Genomic DNA, 19,770 nt, shown 5'->3' on the forward strand with positions numbered 1-19,770 from the left:
ACAGGGATAGCCTAAGAGCAAGTTATAGAAGTCAAAAGCAAAAGACTAATACTTCGACTACATACATTTTAAAACTCTGTTAATTGCAAAACACACAATAAACAAAGTTAAAAGACATAAAAAGTACTCTTATTAATTTTAATATTAATTAATAATGTATACACTAATAGAAAAAATGGACCAAAAACACACTCATACCAAGTTGGTGGAACTTTAAATTGGTACAACTTATTCTGAGAGCAATCTGGAAGTATGTATCAAAATTTTAAATGCATATTTGTTTGATCTGCAAATTTCACTTCTATGAATTTATTTTATAGAAATGACTCGAGAATACGAAAATATGACTACAAAATTGTTTACTACAGCATTTTTTTTTTTTTTAAGAGACAGGGTCTCATTCTTTCTTAGGCTGGTCTCAAACTCCTGAGCTCAAGCAATCCTCCTGCCTCAGCCTCCCAGAGTGCTAGGATTATAGGCGTAAGCCACCGTGCCCAGCCCTACAGCATTGTTTAGAATGTCAAAAACTGAAAACAACCTAAACATCCATCAATTTGAGATAAATTGGTTAAAATAAGTTACTGTCAGCCCTCCATATCCACGGGTTCTGTAATCAGATTTAACCAATCGTGGGTTAAAATTAATAGAAATTTTTTAAAATTTAAAAAATAAAAATGAAACATCTTTAAAAACACAACACAGCAAATATTTACATAGCATTATTAATTATAAGTAATCTAAAGATAAAGTATACAGGATGATGTGCATAGGTTATATGCAAATACAATGCCATTTTATGTAAGGGACTTGAGTATCCTTGGGGGTGGAGGGTTCTGAAACCAATCCCCCACAGATACCAATGGACAACTGTACTGTATCTCTATGTCTTTTAAAAATGATACACAGGGGCCGGGTGTGGTGGCTCACGCCTGTAATCCTAGCTCTCTGGGAGGCTGAGGCGGGCGGATTGTTTGAGCTCAGGAGTTCGAAACCAGCCTGAGCAAGAGTGAGACCCTGCCTCTACTAAAAAGAGAGAGAAATTAATCAGACAACTAAAAATATATAGAAAAAATTAGCCAGGCATGGTGGCACACGCCTGTAGTCCTAGCTACTCGGGAGGCTGAGGCAGAAGGATCACTTTAGCCCAGGAGTTTGCTGTGAGCTAGGCTGATGCCACGGCACTCACTCTAGCCCAGGCAAAAGAGTGAGACTCTGTCTCAAAAAAAAAAAAAAAAAAATGATACACAGGTTATTTATTCACCTGGAAGGATGGTCACAATGTATTAGGGAGGACTAGATTACCACACAATGTACACACATACATACATGTATAATACATTTACATAAGTAGAGAAAATTATCCCGTTTTGTTTAAAACTACACAAATATTCATCAATCTGTATGTGTTTATGTATACACAGAAAAAGTCTGGAAAGAAATGAACCAAACTGATAAAAGTAGTTAACTCTGAAAACCAGATTAGTATTAAAATTGTTTTAAAATAATCATGTACTATCAAAAATAAATTCCATTCTAGGCAGAAAGGGTACAGGGTTTCTTTTTGGCGTGATGAGAATATTCTAAAACTGTTTGTGGTGATGGTTACACAACTCTGGGAATATACTAAAAAAAAAAAAAAATCACTTAATAAATACAACAGTACACTTTAAATGGGTAAATTCTGTTCACAGTATGTGAATTATATCTCAACAAAGCTGTTTTAAAATTCCACTTTAGAACAGAACATATAACCATAATATAGAACAAAAATTTTATACTTTAAAATTCACACTGTCTGTACTTTATACTAGGTCCCAATAGAAACTTTAAACATTCAAGAATAGACATTAACCTTGAAAATATACTAGGTTGAAACAGTATGGCAGTTTCCCAACATGTGATGTAACTGGGAATAGAAACAAAGTTCCAATATTTTACAAATTAAGGAAAGTAAACCTTATTCCTACAGCCTCTTCTGTCTGCCTATCTCTGATACCGTTTTAGGAAATTCAAACTTTTAAATGGAAAAAAAGGGCATAACAAGCATAAAACCAGAGCTGATAGAAATACCTTAAAGGTTCTTTGATAAGCCCTTCAACCAATGCTGACTGGCTTCCTTATCTTCAAACCTGAACACTCTCCATTCAAGACCCTATATTCTGTTACACTTTGCACTTTATCAGTTCAAAATGACATCTTAGTACTCTTCAAAATCAAACATTCCATTCAGTAAGTCTCTTCAATGTACCTTGATGACATAATATTATATACTGAGTCATCATTTACAAGGTATATATTATGTGCCAGGTGCTGGAGATACAAAGCTAAAAGATTCTTCACAAGGAACCATCACATGAGCACACTTATAACTTTGACTCAAACTGTACAAAAGCAATTTATGTAACCAAAACGTTTGTACCCCCATAATACTCAGAAATAAAATAAAATAAAACATAAAAAAAGGAACCATCACAGTGGTTCTAATCAAGATGCACATAAGGATTACCAGAAAACATTAAGGGGGGAAAAAAAAGTACACGAACTTTGTCTCCTCACTGGAGATTCTGATTCAGTAGGTCTGTCTGGACTGAAGCCCAAGAATCTCATTACTAAAACAGCTTCCTAGCACCCAATGGTGAAGGAAAAACATAGTCTACTCCAACACAGAAAGCTAAATGCATTAATAAGATATGTACCAAGCACGACAGTGGCACCAAAGGAAGGGACCCGACCTTGGAGAAAACTAAAAGAATGTTTACCAGAGATGAAGATACTTTAAGTTGAAATTTGAAAGATGAGGCATTTGCTAGGTGAATAATGAGGAAAGGGAATTCCAAGTTAAGAAAACTAAATAAAAATAGCACAACTGTGTTGAGAAACTGCACAAACTATAAAAATAGCATATGTGTTCACAAAGCTACAAATACTTCAGTATATCTGAAACGGAGTGCCAGTAAAGAAGACTGGAGAGGTAAGCTGGGCCAAAACATGTGAGGCCTACTATGCCATGATGAGGAGTTTGGAAGTTATCCCAAAAGCATTAGGAAGACACACACACCCCAAAAACAAGGGTGAGACAGAAGCAGATTGTGTCTTCGGAAACATCGGTTTAGTGACAGCACAGAAAATAATTAGAAGGAAGAAAATGGGAGATCAGGGAAGCCAGTGAGAAGACTACTATAAACGTCCAGGCAAGATGAATGAGCTTATCAAATAAGGCAACATGGATATAACCTTGAAACTGTTGCAGGAAGGAGCAGGAGGCAGGAATCTAGTACAGCTCCTAATTTGCCACTATGGAGATGCTATCCACAGAAACAGAATACAGTATAGGAAATGAAGCAAACTAGTAAGTTCAGTTTTGAAAAGCATCATGTCATTCACTGAGCACCTATTATACACCAAATATTAGGCTCCAAATAATCAGACATGCAAACTATAAACTCTTACTGGTATCCCTAAGTAATAAAGGTACGAGCAGCAAGTAGGGCTTTAAAATGTGTTGCATGTGTTAGGGATCTGTGTGTGGTGTAGGGAAAAGTTAACTAATCCATGATAAAGAACAGTACATCTCCAAACAGACTGGTCTGGTGAAACAGCAAGGAGCTAGGTACCTTCATCATGTACCAACTGTGAAATTTTAAAACATAGTACCTCATTTTTTTAACCCTACATTTCCTCACCCATAAAGAAAAGAAGGAACAATAGTCATGCCAAAAAGGGCCATGGCCACGTGAAGCCTATTCACTGCAGCAACTGCATCTTAGGTCGTCCAAGCACAAGGCCATTAAGAAGTTCGTCACTGGAAACACAGTAGAGGCCACAGCCATCGGGGACCACCTCTGAAGATACTTTAGTATCTTCACGATACTAAATATACTCGATCTTTAGTGTCTTCAATGCCTACATGCTTCCCAAGCTGTTCGTGAAGCTACACTACTGTGGGTTGTGCCATTCACAGCAAGGTAATCAGGAAGCAGCCCCATCCCCATTAAGATCTCTAGCGTTGCCCCATCACCTCCATCAAAGCCCATCAAAGGAGCTGAATCCTCAAGGACTAGAGAAAAATTATCCTCTAGAAAATCGAATGGAAATTATACTTCAAAAAAACGGGAATGATAAAAACAAAGTTCTTGGTGGTTCAAATCATGTAAAAAGATTAGAACAGTTCAAGCACACAGCTTATGAGTATGTGTCATTATTACTCTTAGATATAGGGAGCACTCAATACTAAAATAAAACTACCTCTAGATCTCATCAGACACATCCAGCCTATCCCAGCAACCTATGTTCAACACATTTACTAGCTTTTTTTTTTTAAGAGACAGAGTCTCACTCTGTCACCCAGGCTGGAGTATAATGACATGATCATAGCTCACTGTAACCTAGAACTTCTGGGCTAAAGCAATCCTCGTAACCTTAGCATTCAGAGCAGCTAGGACTATAGGTTGAGCATCACCACATGTCACTAATTTTTTGTTTTATTTTGATTTTTAGGTTTTTTTTTGGGCAGGGGGCAGGAGCAGAGATGGAGTCTCACTATATTGCCCAGCCTGATCTTGAACTCTTGGCTTCCATCTATCCTCTCATCTCAGCCTCCCAAAGTGCTGGGATTATAGGCATGAGCCACCACACCTGGCCTATTAACTTTTTTTTTTTTTTTTTTGAGACAGAGTCTCGCTTTGTTGCCCTGGCTAGAGTGAGTGCCGTGGCGTCAGCCTAGCTCACAGCAACCTCAAACTCCTGGGCTCAAGCAATCCTTCTGCCTCAGCCTCCCGAGGAGCTGGGACTACAGGCATGTGCTACCATGCCCGGCTAAGTAGAGACGGGGTCTCACTCTTGCTCAGGCTGGTCTAGAACTCCTGACTTTGAGCGATCCACCCGCCTCAGCCACCCAGAGTGCTAGGATTACAGGCGAGTGCTAGGATTACAGGCGTGAGCCACCGTGCCCAGCCTAACTTTATTTTTATTAAAACAGAGATAATTGGCTGGGTGGGGCGGCTCACACCTGTAATCATAGCACTCTGGGAGGCCAAGGAGGTGGGAGGATTGCTTGAGGTCGGGAATTCAAGACCAGCCTAAATAAGAGCAAGACTCTCACCCCACCCCCACTAAATACTAAAAATAGAAAAAACAGCCAGGCATGGTGGTGCGCCCTTGTAGTCCCAGCTACTTGGGAGGCTGGGGACAACAGAGCAAGACCCTGTCATGAATGAATGAATGAATGAATGAATAAATCAGAGATAATTAATGTAAAGGAGATCACTGCACTGGGGGGAGAAGTTAAATGATTGACAAGGTGCTGTCTGAAATTTGTTTTTTCTCTTTTTTTCTTTTTTCTTTTTTTTAGACTAGTCAAGTACAGCAGTGAGGAGGAGGGAAAGTAGTAGAACAAGAAGTTCAATCTGTAACTGACTGTGAACAATCAACTGAGATAACTCACTACCTTTGGACCAGCCTGAAATTTGGAAGATACAAAAAGTACAAAAATTCAAATTACCTGTAATCTCCCCACCAATACAAATATAAACAATATTTTGCAGCATACCCTCCCAGTCCTTAATCCATGAACCTCACTCTTAATGAACACAGAGCTTAAAGCCCATTTTTTAGATAATAAATTAACAAATGAAGGAACTGTATCTGATACACAATTACTCTCCAAACACATTGTAGCCCCACCTCAGCACCCATCTCTATATCAATAGGTACTGAAATTCTCATTTTGAAACAATTTTCTTTCTTTTTTTGTTTTTGTTTTTATGAGATTAGGTCTGTGTTCCCCAGGCTAGAGTGAAGTGGCTGTTCTCAGGGGTTTTGTAGGGTACCACAGCCTCAAGCAATCCTCAGCCTCCCAAGTAGCTGGGACTACAGATGCACACCACCTTGTCAGACTTTGAAACAATTTTCTTTTTAATTCCCTCCTACTTTCATGAAATGACATTTCTTCAAAGAAAACAATATATTCATTTTATTGTTCTGGCTTTCATAAGGCTTCTGACCCTTAAAAGTAGTATCTCCCAATTTGGGGCAACTGAGGGGAAAAAGAACAATTTGAATGAATAAACTCTTAACAAATTAAAGAACATTTTTTAATTAATAGTAGGTTTGGCGCTTTTAAATACATACAATAACTAGAAGTAGGTTAATGAACTGTTCCCTTGTTAAAGTCCTTAGGGAACTTGCTTTAATAGAGAAAAATTATTTGTTATTAGCAGATCAATTGACTATATATTCATGGCATCTGAAGAGTGCAGCTCCCTGAAAACACTTGTTCTCTCCAGTTTAAGCATTCTTCTTCCCAGGGTTGTAAACAAGTTTACTTACACTGTTAACCTACAAATACTTTCTTCATGGAGAGAAAACAAAGTTATCACTAGCCCAGTAAAACTTGTTGTTTGGAAAAATTCCAAATCCACAGTGTATAGGTGTAGATACACTAATCCTCCCATCCCCTATTTTTAAAGCGCACTGGTACCAGTGAAGAAATTTATTTTTTTAATCTGTGTATTAGAGATTTATGTACCCTTTAAATCTCCAGGCACCCAAGAGAAATGAAAGCATATGTTCACACAAAAACATGATCATAAATGTTCATAGCAGCATTATCCATTAATAGCCAAAAAAAAAAAATGGAAACAAATGAAAGGCCCATTAACTGATAAATGAGTAAATAAAATGTGGTGATGTATACAATGGAATATCATTCCGAAATAAAAAGAAAGGAAGTACTGATACATAATATAACATGCATGAACCCTTAAAACATTATGCTAAGTGAAAGAAGGCAGTCATAAAGGACCATATGTTGTATGGTTATTTATATGAAATGTCCAGAATAGGCAAATTCATAGACAGAACATAGACAGGTGGTTGCCTAAGAACTAGCAAGTGTCTGCTACTGGGTAAAGGATTTTGGGGGTAATGAAAATGTCCTAAAATTGACTGTGACGATGGTTGCACAACCATGAATATACCAAAAACCACTGAATTTTAGACTTTAAATGGATAAATTATATATGAACAAAGCTGTTATTTTTAAAAAAACTTTTAGGGCCCCTAATTTCCAGAAACCTAACACAGTTTTCCTGATGAGATTCATAAAAATACTAAGAAAGGTACTTCAACCATAAAAGAGCACTTATTAAAGGCAATAAACAGACAAATACAAGTCTGCTAAACCTTGTAAAACCATCAATAAAAATTAACAATTATCAAAAAATATGACGCAAAAAAATAAGAACATTCCTCTGGAGAAAGTCTAAAAACACTTCAACGGCAGGTTTTATCACCAACAAGATATACACCCTTCAAGACCAAGTTCTTTAACCAAATTCCCTAGTATTAAATTCACCCGACCCAATATCAGTACCTGACCTCTATTTTTCTCACATTATTCATAGCAGAGAGCAAAAGTGCCAGGGGCAGTCCACAGCCACGCAATGAGCTGAAGCCATAGTCCCATCAGTCCTCTTTACTACACCCAGAACCAGAAGATAAAGAAACTAAACATAAAATCAGGATGAGGGGGCCGGGCGCGGTGGCTCACGTCTGTAATCCTAGCTCTCTGGGAGGCTGAGGCGGGCGGATTGTTTGAGCTCAGGAGTTCGAGACCAGCCTGAGCAAGAGCGAGACCCCATCTCTACTAAAAATAGAAAGAAATTAATCGGACAACTAAAAATATATAGAAAAAATTAGCCGGGCATGGTGGTGCATGCCTGTAGTCCCAGCTACTCGGGAGGCTGAGGCAGAAGGATTGCTTGAGCCCAGGAGTTTGAGGTTGCTGTGAGCTAGGCTGACACCATGGCACTCTAGCCCGGGCAACAGAGTGAGACTCTGTCTCCAAAAAAAAAAAGAAAGATGCATTATTCAGCTTTAATGTATGTTGACTAAATGCTACGGCAACTAAGCAATCAATCTACCGAGAAAGACAAGAGATCCGCAGTCTAATAGAGTCTACCAGCAGGGATGACAGAAAGGGATCTTCAGGGAATGACAAGACTCCCCAGTTTGGAAAATACTTCAGCTCCCTCCCAGTTTAACAAAGTAGTTCCTGTAAATCACAAGGTTTTTAAAGCTTAACTCACAGCACTTGAGAATACGAATGGCAGACGTATAAGGCTGGGTGTCAGAATACCACTGTCAGATGGCAACACCAGGTCAAAGAAAAAGGTACAAGTAGAATCAAGGAGAGTATTTATGCCCTGAATTTGGCCTGCTATCCAGAATTATCGCCCATACACTGCCAATCTATGGTGGATACTGATACATCGTAGTGCCAAAAGACTGCAAGCAAAAGTGAGCAAACTCTGTGGAACTGTCCTCCAAATTCCCTTTCCCTCAGGGCAGAGCTTTTACCTATTCTGTCCCTTATAATCCAGTATAGAGGCCACTGTTAGGCCAATCAACCTTAAATTTTTTTCCCTATTTCATCATTCACTTTATCTCACAGCAATTTACAAAGAAAACAGATTTCACAATAAAAGAATAAAACAATCACAATTCAAAGACTTGACCTTCAGCTACTGAGGAAAAGAATCTTAAGTTATAAAAATCATTGTTAAAATAAGTAAGCAACATTTTTAAATACACAACTCATCTGAGTTGAATTAAGACCACATTCATGGTCTTAATTGTTTACTACGGGTATAATTTTACAGGTCAAAAAACAAAAATTCAAGAGACTTCTTTCCCTCACTCCCCTCCAAAGACCTCAATCTGGCCCAAAAACAAGGGGTTTAAAATTTCTACCTATACCGGATACTATCTATCTATCTATCTAATCTATTTATTTATTTTAGAGACAGGGTCTCACTCTGTTGCCCAGGATGGAGTACAATGGGGCAGATTATAGCTCACTGTAACTTCCAACTGCTGGGCTCAAACAATCCTCCCCCAGAGTAGCTAGGACTACAGGCAAGCACAACCACAGTGGGCTAATTTTTTTATTTTTTGTGGAGATGGAGCTTCGCTATGTTGCTCAGGCTGGTCTCAAACACTCCTGGCCTCAAGCAATCCTCCCACCTCACCTCTCAGAGTACTGAGATTACAAGGGTGACCCACCGTGCACAGCCAATTTTATGTATTAAATCAAATGATACTGTTTATATTCTCTTAAGGTAGAAAAAAAAAATACAAAAAGACCATAACAGCTGTATATGACATAACTTTTTAAAATAAACATACAAACAAATCTTAATACCCTTCCTCATCCCCAAAATATTATTTTACAGTTTTAAACTTTATCTAATTTTAAATATCTCAGCTTGTAAGATTTTTTTATTTTTTGGAGACAGAGTCTTACTCTGTCATCCAGGCTATAGTGCCATGGCACCAGCCTAGCTCACAGCAACCTCAAACTCCTGGGCTCCTACTGCCTCAGCCTCCCAAGTAGCTGGGACTACAGGCGAACACCACCACACCCAGCTAATTTTTTCTATTTTTAATAGAGACAGGATCTCGCTCTTGCTGAGGCTGGCCTCTAACTCCTGAGCTCAAGCAATCCTTCCGCCTAGCCTCCCAGAGTGCTAGGATTACAGGTGTGAGCCACCTCGCCCAGCCAAGATTTTTAAAATATTACATACCACCTCAACACATGTTCTCAAGTTCTAAACTTTTTTGTTTTGTTTTTAAACTTTTATTTAAAAAGTCTCATGTGGATGCGCACAGTGGCTCACAGCACTGGTGGTGCAGGCCTATAGTCCCAGCTACTCAGGGGGCTGAGGGAGGAGGATCACTTGGGCCCAGGAGTTGGTGGTTGCAGTGAGCTACAATGAGGTCACTGCACTCTACACCCGGGTAAGAGAGCAAGAGACTGACTGACTGACTGACTGACTAACTAACTAACTAAATAAATAAATAAATAAATAAAATAAAATAAAAAGTCTCATACTAATTACCTGTCAAGTTTCATATTTAGAAAATAAAACTTAAATATTTCAAATATCAATCATATATATATTTAAGCACAGCTGAAAGAATTCATTGTTAAAAGAAGGAAAAACTTAGCCACTAAGAGGATTTGCTACATCGGTCAGGAAAATCCTAACTTCAAAAGGTAAAAAAACTTTTTAATAGAAATGTAAAAGCAATTGCTCATAAATAGGAGTAATTATGACAGAAATAGATATAAAGTACCTGGTACAATAAACAGTTGCCCTCCCTCCAACACTGCTGGCTGGCATCACACCCTGTGATATTCTTTACTTCACCAGTTCACTGGTGAAAGCATCCTGCCACTATGATCTTAAACTTTGTTTCATTATGCCAAAAGGCCATTTAAAAAATTAAAAAAAAAAAAGGGCCAGGCGTAGTGGCTCACGCCTGTAATCCTAGCACACTCTGGGAGGCTGAGGCGGGAGGATCACTTGAGGTCAGGAGTTTGAGACCAGCCTGAGCAAGAGCGAGACCCTCTCTCTATAAAAAAAAAAAAGAAAGAAAGAAAAAAAAAAGGCTGAGGAAATAGGCCTACCGAGCAGGAATAGCAGCCCAGTGGTATGGCAAAATGAGCTGGCAATAGGATCGCTTTATATTGAGTCATTCTGTCTGTACAAAGATTAAGTTTCCCACATTACTTAGAACATGTATGTGACAAAAACAGAACTCGAAAAAAAAATGGACTTTAGCATTATTGCTCTTGTGAGGGGAAAAAAAGGACTCCTGGAATTACAGGAGAAAAGTCAACAATATTTGTATTCATCTCCTTATTATCAAATTTATAATCTGTAAGTTTCAAGAAACATTACGGCAAAATAATTATTTGACCTTGGAATCTGCTATTTTGTTGCAATAGTTTTGTTTTGTCTGGTCTGTCTTACCTAGGGAGGCAACAGTACATATAAAGCACGGGCACTGGAATCAAAAAGACTGATTTCAAAACCAGGTCGTGCCTGGTAACTAAGCTTCAGTTTCTCACCTCTCAAAAAATGCTATAAGGATTAGATACAAGAAATACAACAGACCAGTGCCTAGAATATATTTAAGTGTTCAGTAAATGTTTCTACTATCATCAGTGGTTCTGAAGTCTTTTTCCACTCCAATCTACCTGACAAATCAGACTCCCTCCTACCCTTCTTCCTATCAATAACAGTGGCTGACTGGCCATGGTGGCTCACACCTATAATCCTAGCCCTCTGGGAGCCTGAGGCAGGAGGATCACTTGAGGTCAGGAGTTTGAGACCAGCCTGAGCAAGAGCAAGACCCCATCTCTACTAAAAATAATTAGCCGGGCGTGGGGGCATGCACCTGTAGTCCCAGCTACTCAGGAGGCTGAGGCAGGAGGATCACTGGAGCACAGGCGTTTGAGGTTGCTGTGAGCTAGGCTGACGCCATAGCACTCTAGCCCGGAAAACAGAGTAAGACTCCGTCTCAAAAAAAAAAAAAAACAAAACAGTGGCTGACAAGGGCAATGATTCTCAACCTAGTGAAATAATGCCCCTCCATTCTTCTATCACACTGCACTCACCACCACTACGTGTCTACCTGTTGCCATCTGTTTCCCAGCAAGACAGCTGAGCTGCAAGATCTTCTTTACCTGAGTACAAAACTGGAAAACTTCCAGTCTTCTCTCATTCAATCCAAAGTTTCATAATATCCCCTGGGAAAGGAGCATGAAAAACATTACGGTCTCTGCCCTGGAACAGTTCAGTCCAGTAGGTGAGATCAACACTAAAACCAGCAAATTGTAACACACTATAACGACTGCAGGAGAAGTAATCTGTGGGTTGTCCCCAACTGCAAAATATCAACTACCCTTAGTTCCCTAATGTTTTTCATTATCTCAAGTGTCCAGCTCAACAGAATTATGATGATGAATGCCAATTCCAAGTCAGGTCACTGGTTTAGGCCCCCTGGGTAGGAAACAGGTTTTGACATTTAATATTATTAACTCAAATTTGCTAACTGACCTGGATAAAACTGCTCAGTAAGTCAGGATGTGGTTCCTTATGATAGGGCTCAGAATAAGACAGAGGCCAGAGTAAGCTTTCAGTTAACACCTGTTGACTTGCATAGCACAACTAGATCTTAGAGTTCTGCCAAGGACTGACCTAGAGTTTGATCTGCCCACCTAGCAAAAGACAGGCCAAGCACCTTGATACCCCTTTCAGCTTTTGCCCATCAGCCTACCATTAGGAAACACAAGATTTTATAGATCTATATTACAGATTTTCAAAACCAAGGTTTATGATTTTTAAACAATGTTTAGCCAAATAAGGCAGAGATTACAGACTTTCTGTTTTTACCCTGTACACAGATTCACTCCCACTTTGATCTCTCTCTACACATACAGCTGCCTACAGTATACCACCGGGATATTTTGCCTTCACCTGAAATCCAACATGTGTACTACCAAATTTAATCACCTTGTCCTCAAACCAGAGCCCTCCTGCACTCCTTTCCCTCTATTGTTTCATTTTCCCAGGATTTAAGATTCCTAATTCAATCATCAAATTCTATGCATGTCTCAGTCCCATACCTTCTTTTCCATTGCTCACCTCAGGTCTGTTAGAGTAGTTGTCCAATTAGCCTCAGCCCTTATCCACTCCAATCTCTTACTGCCAACTCAATCCGTCCAAATCACCACTAGATAAAAGCCACGCCACACTTATATCCCCAAAAACCCTGCTGCCTGCTGACTTAAATCTTACCTTGGCATTCAAGGCCCTTATCTTTGTGACCCTGTTCTTTTTCCCCAACCTCATTTAAAGGACAAAGGGTTAGGAATTCATGTATTCAATAAGTTTCTTCTGAAGCTCTATTATATGCTAAATTCTAGGGACTGGAATGTTGAGATGAATAAAGTTTGATCTCTACCTTCAAGACTTCAAGCAACTAGGAAACAAATACAGTGCCTTAAGTAAAAGGAACATGATAAAAAGTACCCTAAGTGCATAGGAAAAGGTCTCCCTATACCTTATACTTCTTAGCATCCCTCACCTACACATGCTTATGAAGCAGCACTGATACTGAAGATTGTACCAGTAAAACAGAGACCTATGACCAATGTGCTCAACAAATTTCTGCTGAACGAGAGGATAAATTCTACCTTTGTTTCTACCATGGTAAAAAACTATGGGCCAGGCACGGTGGCTCTGTAATCCCAGCTATTCAGGAAGCTGAGGCAGGAGGACTGCGTCAGCCCAAGAGTTCAAAGCTGCATTGAGCTATGATCATTCCACTGTACTCCAACCTGGGAAACAGAGCAAGATACCATCTCTTCAAAAAAAAAAAAAAAAAACCTATGGTATGCTGCCCTTTTTGGAGGGGTCAGAAAAAGCATAACAGAATTCAGATTTGACAAGTGTGCTTGTGTCTGATTGTTTCTGAAGCAGAACAGAAGCACTAGAGGCCTAGTGAAAGATGTCAGTGCTTTTTGCTAATCAGTACTTGGATTAGCAATATAAAATGAACCTTTCCAAATTCAACCTATACCCAATTTTAAAGAACAGCCTGATCAAAACAATCTAATCTTTTGGTTGTTTGCTATCAGGAAGTCAGGAAACACAGATCAGGCCAAACTCTCTTCTCAGTAAAATATGCTATGATTCCAGCTATGGTTTCAGATTAATAAGATTAAACATGTTAAAATTTACCAAAACCAAACAAGTTCTTAGAACAAGAGGACAAAGGTGGTTAAAACCTAAAAGCCACATCACTCCTCTCTGACACAATGTATCAGTCCCATTTCAAATAAATTTCACTTGAGCAGCTGATGTTATCAACTTCCCACTACTTTCAACTATAATATCTTAAAATCAAAAGTCACTCACACCCAACAGAAAACATTCTAAAATATGTACTTGTCCTATAAACAGCCCAAACAGTTCTTAAAAGCATATATGTAAATGGGAAAAAAAGTATTATTTTATTTTTTAAAAAAAAGTATTCCTAGAAATGCATTGCACTGGGCGCAGTGGTTCATGCCTGTAATCCTAGCACTTTGGTTAGGAGGCCAAGGCCAGAGGATCACTTGACGCCAGGAGTACAAGACCAGCCTGAGCAACATAACAAGACCCTGTCTCTACAAAAACAAAAAAACTGAAAACTTAGCCGGGCGTGGTAGCATACGCCTGTAGTCCCAGCTACTAGGGAGTCTGAGGCAGGAGAATGGATTGAGCCCGGGAGTTTGAGGTTGCAGTGAGGTTGCAGTGAGCTACTGTGACACCACTGCACTCTAGCCTGGACAAAAGACTGAGACCCTCTCTCAAAACAAAAAACAAACAAAAACTCAAAAAGAAAAACAAACAAACAAAAAAATCACAGCCAAGGATAGGGATTAAATAAATAAATAAATAGAAATGTATTGCACACATTAAAACCATCTTAAGTCCTTTTTAAAATGAATTGATCATTTACTATTATATTTAGCACGAGAATGATAAATGACCCAGTGACAATATTACAACAATCATCCTTTAAAACAAGTGACTGTTTAGACCAAACTAAAACAGCAATTTAAGCTTTTAAAGACATTCATTGAAAGCAGATATTCTAAGCGGACAGTGATTATAAAAGATTTTCAAAACTGAAATAGTGAACTTTTTTTACCTGATGTTCTGCATGAATGTTATCCCCAGTAGGCCATCGATGTTTGCTATTATTATAGCCGCCTCCACCACTTCCTCCTCCCCCAAGCTGCTCACCATGCTGGCGCTGAAAGAAGTAGTCCACCATAGCGTCGTCCTGGGAACGGCCTGCAACTCCTATGGATCCTGGGACAGGGCTGGAGTGTGTCCCAGCTGCAAGAGCCTGATTTGCAGCTGGTTGTGGCTGCGCTTGCGACCCTGTTCCAGATGTCAAAACAACAGGCATGTTGGGATTAGCTGGTTCTTGAGGGTGATGTTTCAGGTGGGGGCTGAAAGAGTCCTGCCAAAGCACTGTTTTTCTCTTCAAGACACATGCAACGCTCATTCCACCAACACCTAAGGACAAACAAGTGACAAATGTTTAATATTTGCATCTTTTAAAACAATTCAACATACACTAAAAATATGAACTCCATGGTCACATTACTGGTTAAAAAAGAAAAGAAAAAAATGAACCCATGTCTTCTGCAATACAATCGTACACAGTTTCTGTAAGCATCTAAATATTTTATAATACACAATTTCCTAAACTGAAACCTCCATTTTTAAGTTGCCTCGTCTGTGTGTACAGAAACAAATGTAGCGGGTTGCAGACACTCTGACAGGGTATTGAGATCAGGACTCAATATTACAACTTCAGGGAAGCTTATGTCGTTACATAAGGTAACAAAAGGTAACAATGCAGAATTAGACTTTGATTAATGGCTTCTCTACCCAATTTATTTGCACCCTAGCCAACTGTGGTGGATAGTTTTTAACTGAACAAGAAAGAACTTCTTTAAAAAATATCACAATTTTACAGCTGAAGCAGACACATGCCAATAACCAAAAACCTACACCCAAATATAATTAGCAATGGCTCAGACTGCCTAACTTAAAAACAACCCTTTAAAACATCCAACATTGATAATAACAATAACATTCCTGAAAGAAACAGGAAGACCCTCTGACCAAGAACAGCAACAGCATATTCTTAGCCTAAACCTTCATATCAACTGTTATCGATGGAAAAAGAAATCCAAGATTTTTACCAATAACTTACAATTACAATTGTAATCACATTATTCCATTAGTGCTTCAGCTCCCATAAACAGGATGAGACCAAACGAAATTCAAACACCTTACTAGAAAGTACAGAAAGCTTCGCTATAAAAACCATAGGGCCAGGCGCGGTGGTTCACGCCTGTAATCCTAGCACTCTGGGAGGCAGAGGCGGGCGGATTGTTTGAGCTCAGGAGTTCGAAACCAGCCTGAGCAAGGGCCAGATCCCTTCTCTACTAAAAATAGAAAGAAATTAATCGGACAACTAAAAATATATAGAAAAAATTAGCCGGGCATGGTGGTGCATGCCTGTAGTCCCAGCTACTTGGGAGGCTGAGGCAGAAGGATTGCTTGAGCCCAGGAGTTTGAGGTTGCTGTGAGCTAGGATGATGCCACGGCACTCTAGCCCAGGCAACACAGTGAGACTCTGTCTCAAAAAAAAAAACAAAAACTATAGGCCTCAACACAGTAATAGCATAGCAAATACATTATAGACAGTATCTTACAACAAAAACACTGAAAGGTAAGGATTATTATCCCTATTTTACAGATGAAAAGACTAAGAAAAGCATAGAAAAGTTATGTGATGTATTCAAGGCTACTCAGCTAGTGAGTAGCAGAGAAAGGATTCTAACACTTACGTTTTGTATCCAAGCCTAGTTCTTTCTACCAACCCCTTGCTACTCGCCAGTAACTCAACAATATCTGTCACTTGTATCCTCTACTCTTCTCTGAAGACCAAAAAAGAATCCCTGAAATGTTACCATGAAACATTACTATTTAAGTTATTTAAAACAAAAACCACCTTTATACATAAAATAGAACACTTGTCAGCTTGTGTGGGTGCTAAAAAAAAATGCTACAAAGTAAATAAATCAGTTACCAATTAGGACACAACTGTCCACAACCACTGGAGTCTAATTTCAAGGCTATCAACCCAACAGTCCGCTGCTACAAATGCCTTTTCTCTCCTCCCAAGCCCTACCCTGACATTTTAAAAACAGATTTATTGAGAAATCTACTATCTCTGTATTGAATAATTAAACCTCTTGATGAAGCAGCAATCGCTTCTCACAACTAAATTCATGCTTTGAAGCCAGAAGTAAAAAGACACAATGGGATTTGTAATTTGTTCAAAGCCTAATTTGAAAACACCTAGTCAACAATTCCAATCCATCACTCACCTTACCAAGGTACTGGAGAAGTCTAGCTTTATCCCTTCAGTTTCTGCTTTCACGGATAAAATCTTGTCCGTGCTCAAGTACCGACACCAGAAAGTCATAGCTGTTTCACCTTTGGTCTCTGCAAAGTGCAAACTAACCTAATGCCTTCTTGCTCGGTTTTTAAAAGAACTCACTACTCTCTTATTACCAATATTGGACAGTCCCATTTTCTTCTAAAAGGAAATTTCAATCTAAAAATCTTTGTTCTAGAACAGGTCAGGAGTTCCAAAACCCAAATTCTACCACTGAACAACCTCTTTGAACCTGTTTCCTTACCTAGAAAATGAACAAAACCCTTCCTCTTTGCCTTGCAACATTTTTGTTGTTTTTTTAATCAAAATAAGATAGATATAAAAGTTTTTGATAAAATTAAAGTCATTGTGCTGAAGACCCCAGGAATTTAGTTACCACCAGCTAAGGCAATGAAGCTCCAGTCCCTAAGAGAATCCCTAAAATGACAAATGCAATCTTTTCTGAAATAGAAAACCTGTCAAAATAGTTATCTAACAAGGAATTTCCATATGAAAAAAGTTTACCACTGAAACACACTGAACACAACTTCACTCTAAAAAGGGAGGGGGAGGGGAAGATTCCTATAAAAATGTTCAAACGAAACAATTGGCTTTTGTATAGCTATCTGTATGCCCTAAGACTTCCTGCTTTACCTAATGAGGCAAGGCAGTTTCTCAAACAAGAGAAAACCTGGCAGAAGAGACAGTCTGAAAGTGAGCAAATACCTAAGCAATTAACACGTGTCTTGAGCAGTTTTGTAATATTTTGGCAACTACAGTACAAAAATTAAGAACTCAATCACCTAAATATCAGAAAATACTTAAATTGTCGATATCTTTCGGGGAACTCTCAAAGCTAAAAAGTTATGTGTAGCGTTTGAAATGTGATTTTTTTTAAAAAATGACACATTATAAAAATAAGTATTTCAAGCAACTAGAATTGAGTGCTGATTAACTGTTTACATCAAAGCGGATTTTTTTAATATCACCAATAGAGTTTAAATCAAACAAAGGAACACGGTTTAATCTATCTCCATGGCTCACCTCTTACTAAAATGCTTAGTGGTTTAAAAGGTGTTTATTTTTACCACACTGAATAAACATTCTGTGGTCATAAATTTATTTTAAAGGAGTTCATCTCAAACCAAACTAAACAAATTCCAACTTCAAAAAGCTGTGGCCTTGGACAAAATGAATTCAACTGAGGCTAAGGCGAAGCACTAACTCAAAGTTCAGAATCCCGTGAGTATTTCCAAAGAGCCCAGATAAAGAATCAACAGCCCCTGAGCGTGTTTTATAAAGTTAAAATTAGCAATGAGTCAAAATGTTTATTTTGCTTACGAAAACTACATCGGAATCCACATACTGGCTTGTCTTGGGGAGTTTTTAAGTGTTTCCATAAAATAAACACAATGTTAAACCTACTGTTTCAGAAGTTAACTGACTTTAAAATAGAACCCAAGAAAAGCCTTATAAAATCTCATTCTTAACAATCCCGGTAATAAAAGGAAGTGAGCAAAATGCCATCGAGCGCTGAGACCAGTGTTTTCTGGATCGAACAATGAAGGGTAACAATCTTTCAAGTTAAGGCAAGGATAAAACCTTCTCTGGTCATGTCGTGTGTGGGTTTTGGGTTCTGGTTTTTACTTGGGGGGGCTACCGTGGGAGGGAAAAGTTACGGGAGCGTACTCCTCACTCGACGTGGGAGTGGTACTGACAAGTGAAACAAATGACCGATGTTTACCGAGCACGTCTGTGAGGACGAAAACTATCCAGTCCTGTGTATCTACATGGCTTTCCCACCAGCGAAGGCTCAACCGCTCTCCGAGTGGAGAGACACCGACACAGGGAAGCTCGAAGAGGAAGAACCCACCAAAAACACAAGCTCTCACGGAAACAAAAGGCCACAGCACCCCGGAGCCTAAAAAGCATTCTGAAACTTCCTGATGGCCACTTCTCCACATTTAAGGCTCGCAAAGTTCCCCCACGGAGGGTCTCGCCTGTGGACGTGGGGCCACGGCTGCTTCTAAAGCGATTTATTGTTCCTCCTCCTTCGGCGCTACCACAGAAGCTCGAGAAGTCGAAGAAATCCGGGGTGGCACAGAATTACACTTCATGGCCACACATTACACTCGGGGCTTCGCAAACCCATCAAAAAAAGCAAACCGAATAGCAACATCAATCTTTGGGGGGCTCCTAACAGGGCCGAGCAGAAATGTAGAGGCACGTCTACGCCCTGGGCCCGAGCCTAAACCCCCGGCATTTTCTTCACTTCGACCCCGCTCCCCACCCCCTCCCTCCTTTGATAACAATAGGGGCCTTGCTGCTGACTCCAAAACATGTACGAGGAACAGCAAGTGAGAAGCCACAGCCAGGGCCCCGGCGGCTTTTCCAAAGCCCTTCTCACCCCCCCAACCGCTCTCAAACACCAATACGAAGGGACGATCTGCTCGCTAGGGGTCCGGAGCAGCGTTTGGGGACGGCGGGGTGCGGATACTCACGGGCGGAGCGGTAGGATGAAGATGGATTTCAGCCCCCCGATCTTCTCTCTCCGGCGCTCTCGCTCCCCCTTACCTTTCACTCCGACAACATGGCGGCCCACTGGGGACTGGGCTGGCGCGGTGCATCATGGGATAGGCTCTGGCCCCGGCTCCGGCGGTGGCAGCGGCATGTGAGGAGAAAGCCGGCGGCTCTGGAACAGGTTGCCCGGTTGCCATGCCAACCCGGGGCCTGTGTGAACTCGGGAAACTCGCAGCAACACAACCGCTGCGCGCGGGAGTGCCTGCCCGCTAGGCAAGCGCGCGCCGCCGGGGCAGCAGGCGGGGTCCCGCCGGCCCGCACCTGAGCGTGCACCGTGCGCGCGGCGCCCGGCCCCTCACAGCCCGGCGCTGGGCACGCGGGGTCGCTCCG

At 40.1% G+C, this 19,770-nt stretch overlaps 1 protein-coding gene across 10 annotated transcripts in view; it reads right to left on the reverse strand.

Annotated features, from left to right (window-relative positions):
* Window positions 1–19,534, reverse strand: part of PUM1 (pumilio RNA-binding family member 1) — a 122,276-nt gene extending 102,742 nt beyond the window's left edge. For 8 of the 10 annotated variants that reach the window (XM_012642311.1, XM_012642312.1, XM_012642309.1 and 5 more), the window contains exons 1-2: window positions 19,362–19,534; window positions 14,548–14,921 (exon numbers count right to left, since the gene is read on the reverse strand). In XM_012642311.1, the coding sequence (XP_012497765.1) occupies window positions 14,548–14,910 (363 nt within the window). In that variant the 5' untranslated portion in view covers window positions 14,911–14,921; window positions 19,362–19,534. The remainder of the gene's footprint in view (window positions 1–14,547; window positions 14,922–19,361) is intronic. The other 2 variants (XM_012642306.1, XM_012642303.1) reach the window with 1 other exon arrangement.
* Window positions 19,535–19,770: the final 236 nt, after the last annotated feature.

This window comes from Propithecus coquereli, unplaced genomic scaffold, assembly GCF_000956105.1.
Source record: "Propithecus coquereli isolate 6110/MARCELLA unplaced genomic scaffold, Pcoq_1.0 Scaffold178, whole genome shotgun sequence".
Lineage (NCBI taxonomy): Eukaryota > Metazoa > Chordata > Mammalia > Primates > Indriidae > Propithecus > Propithecus coquereli.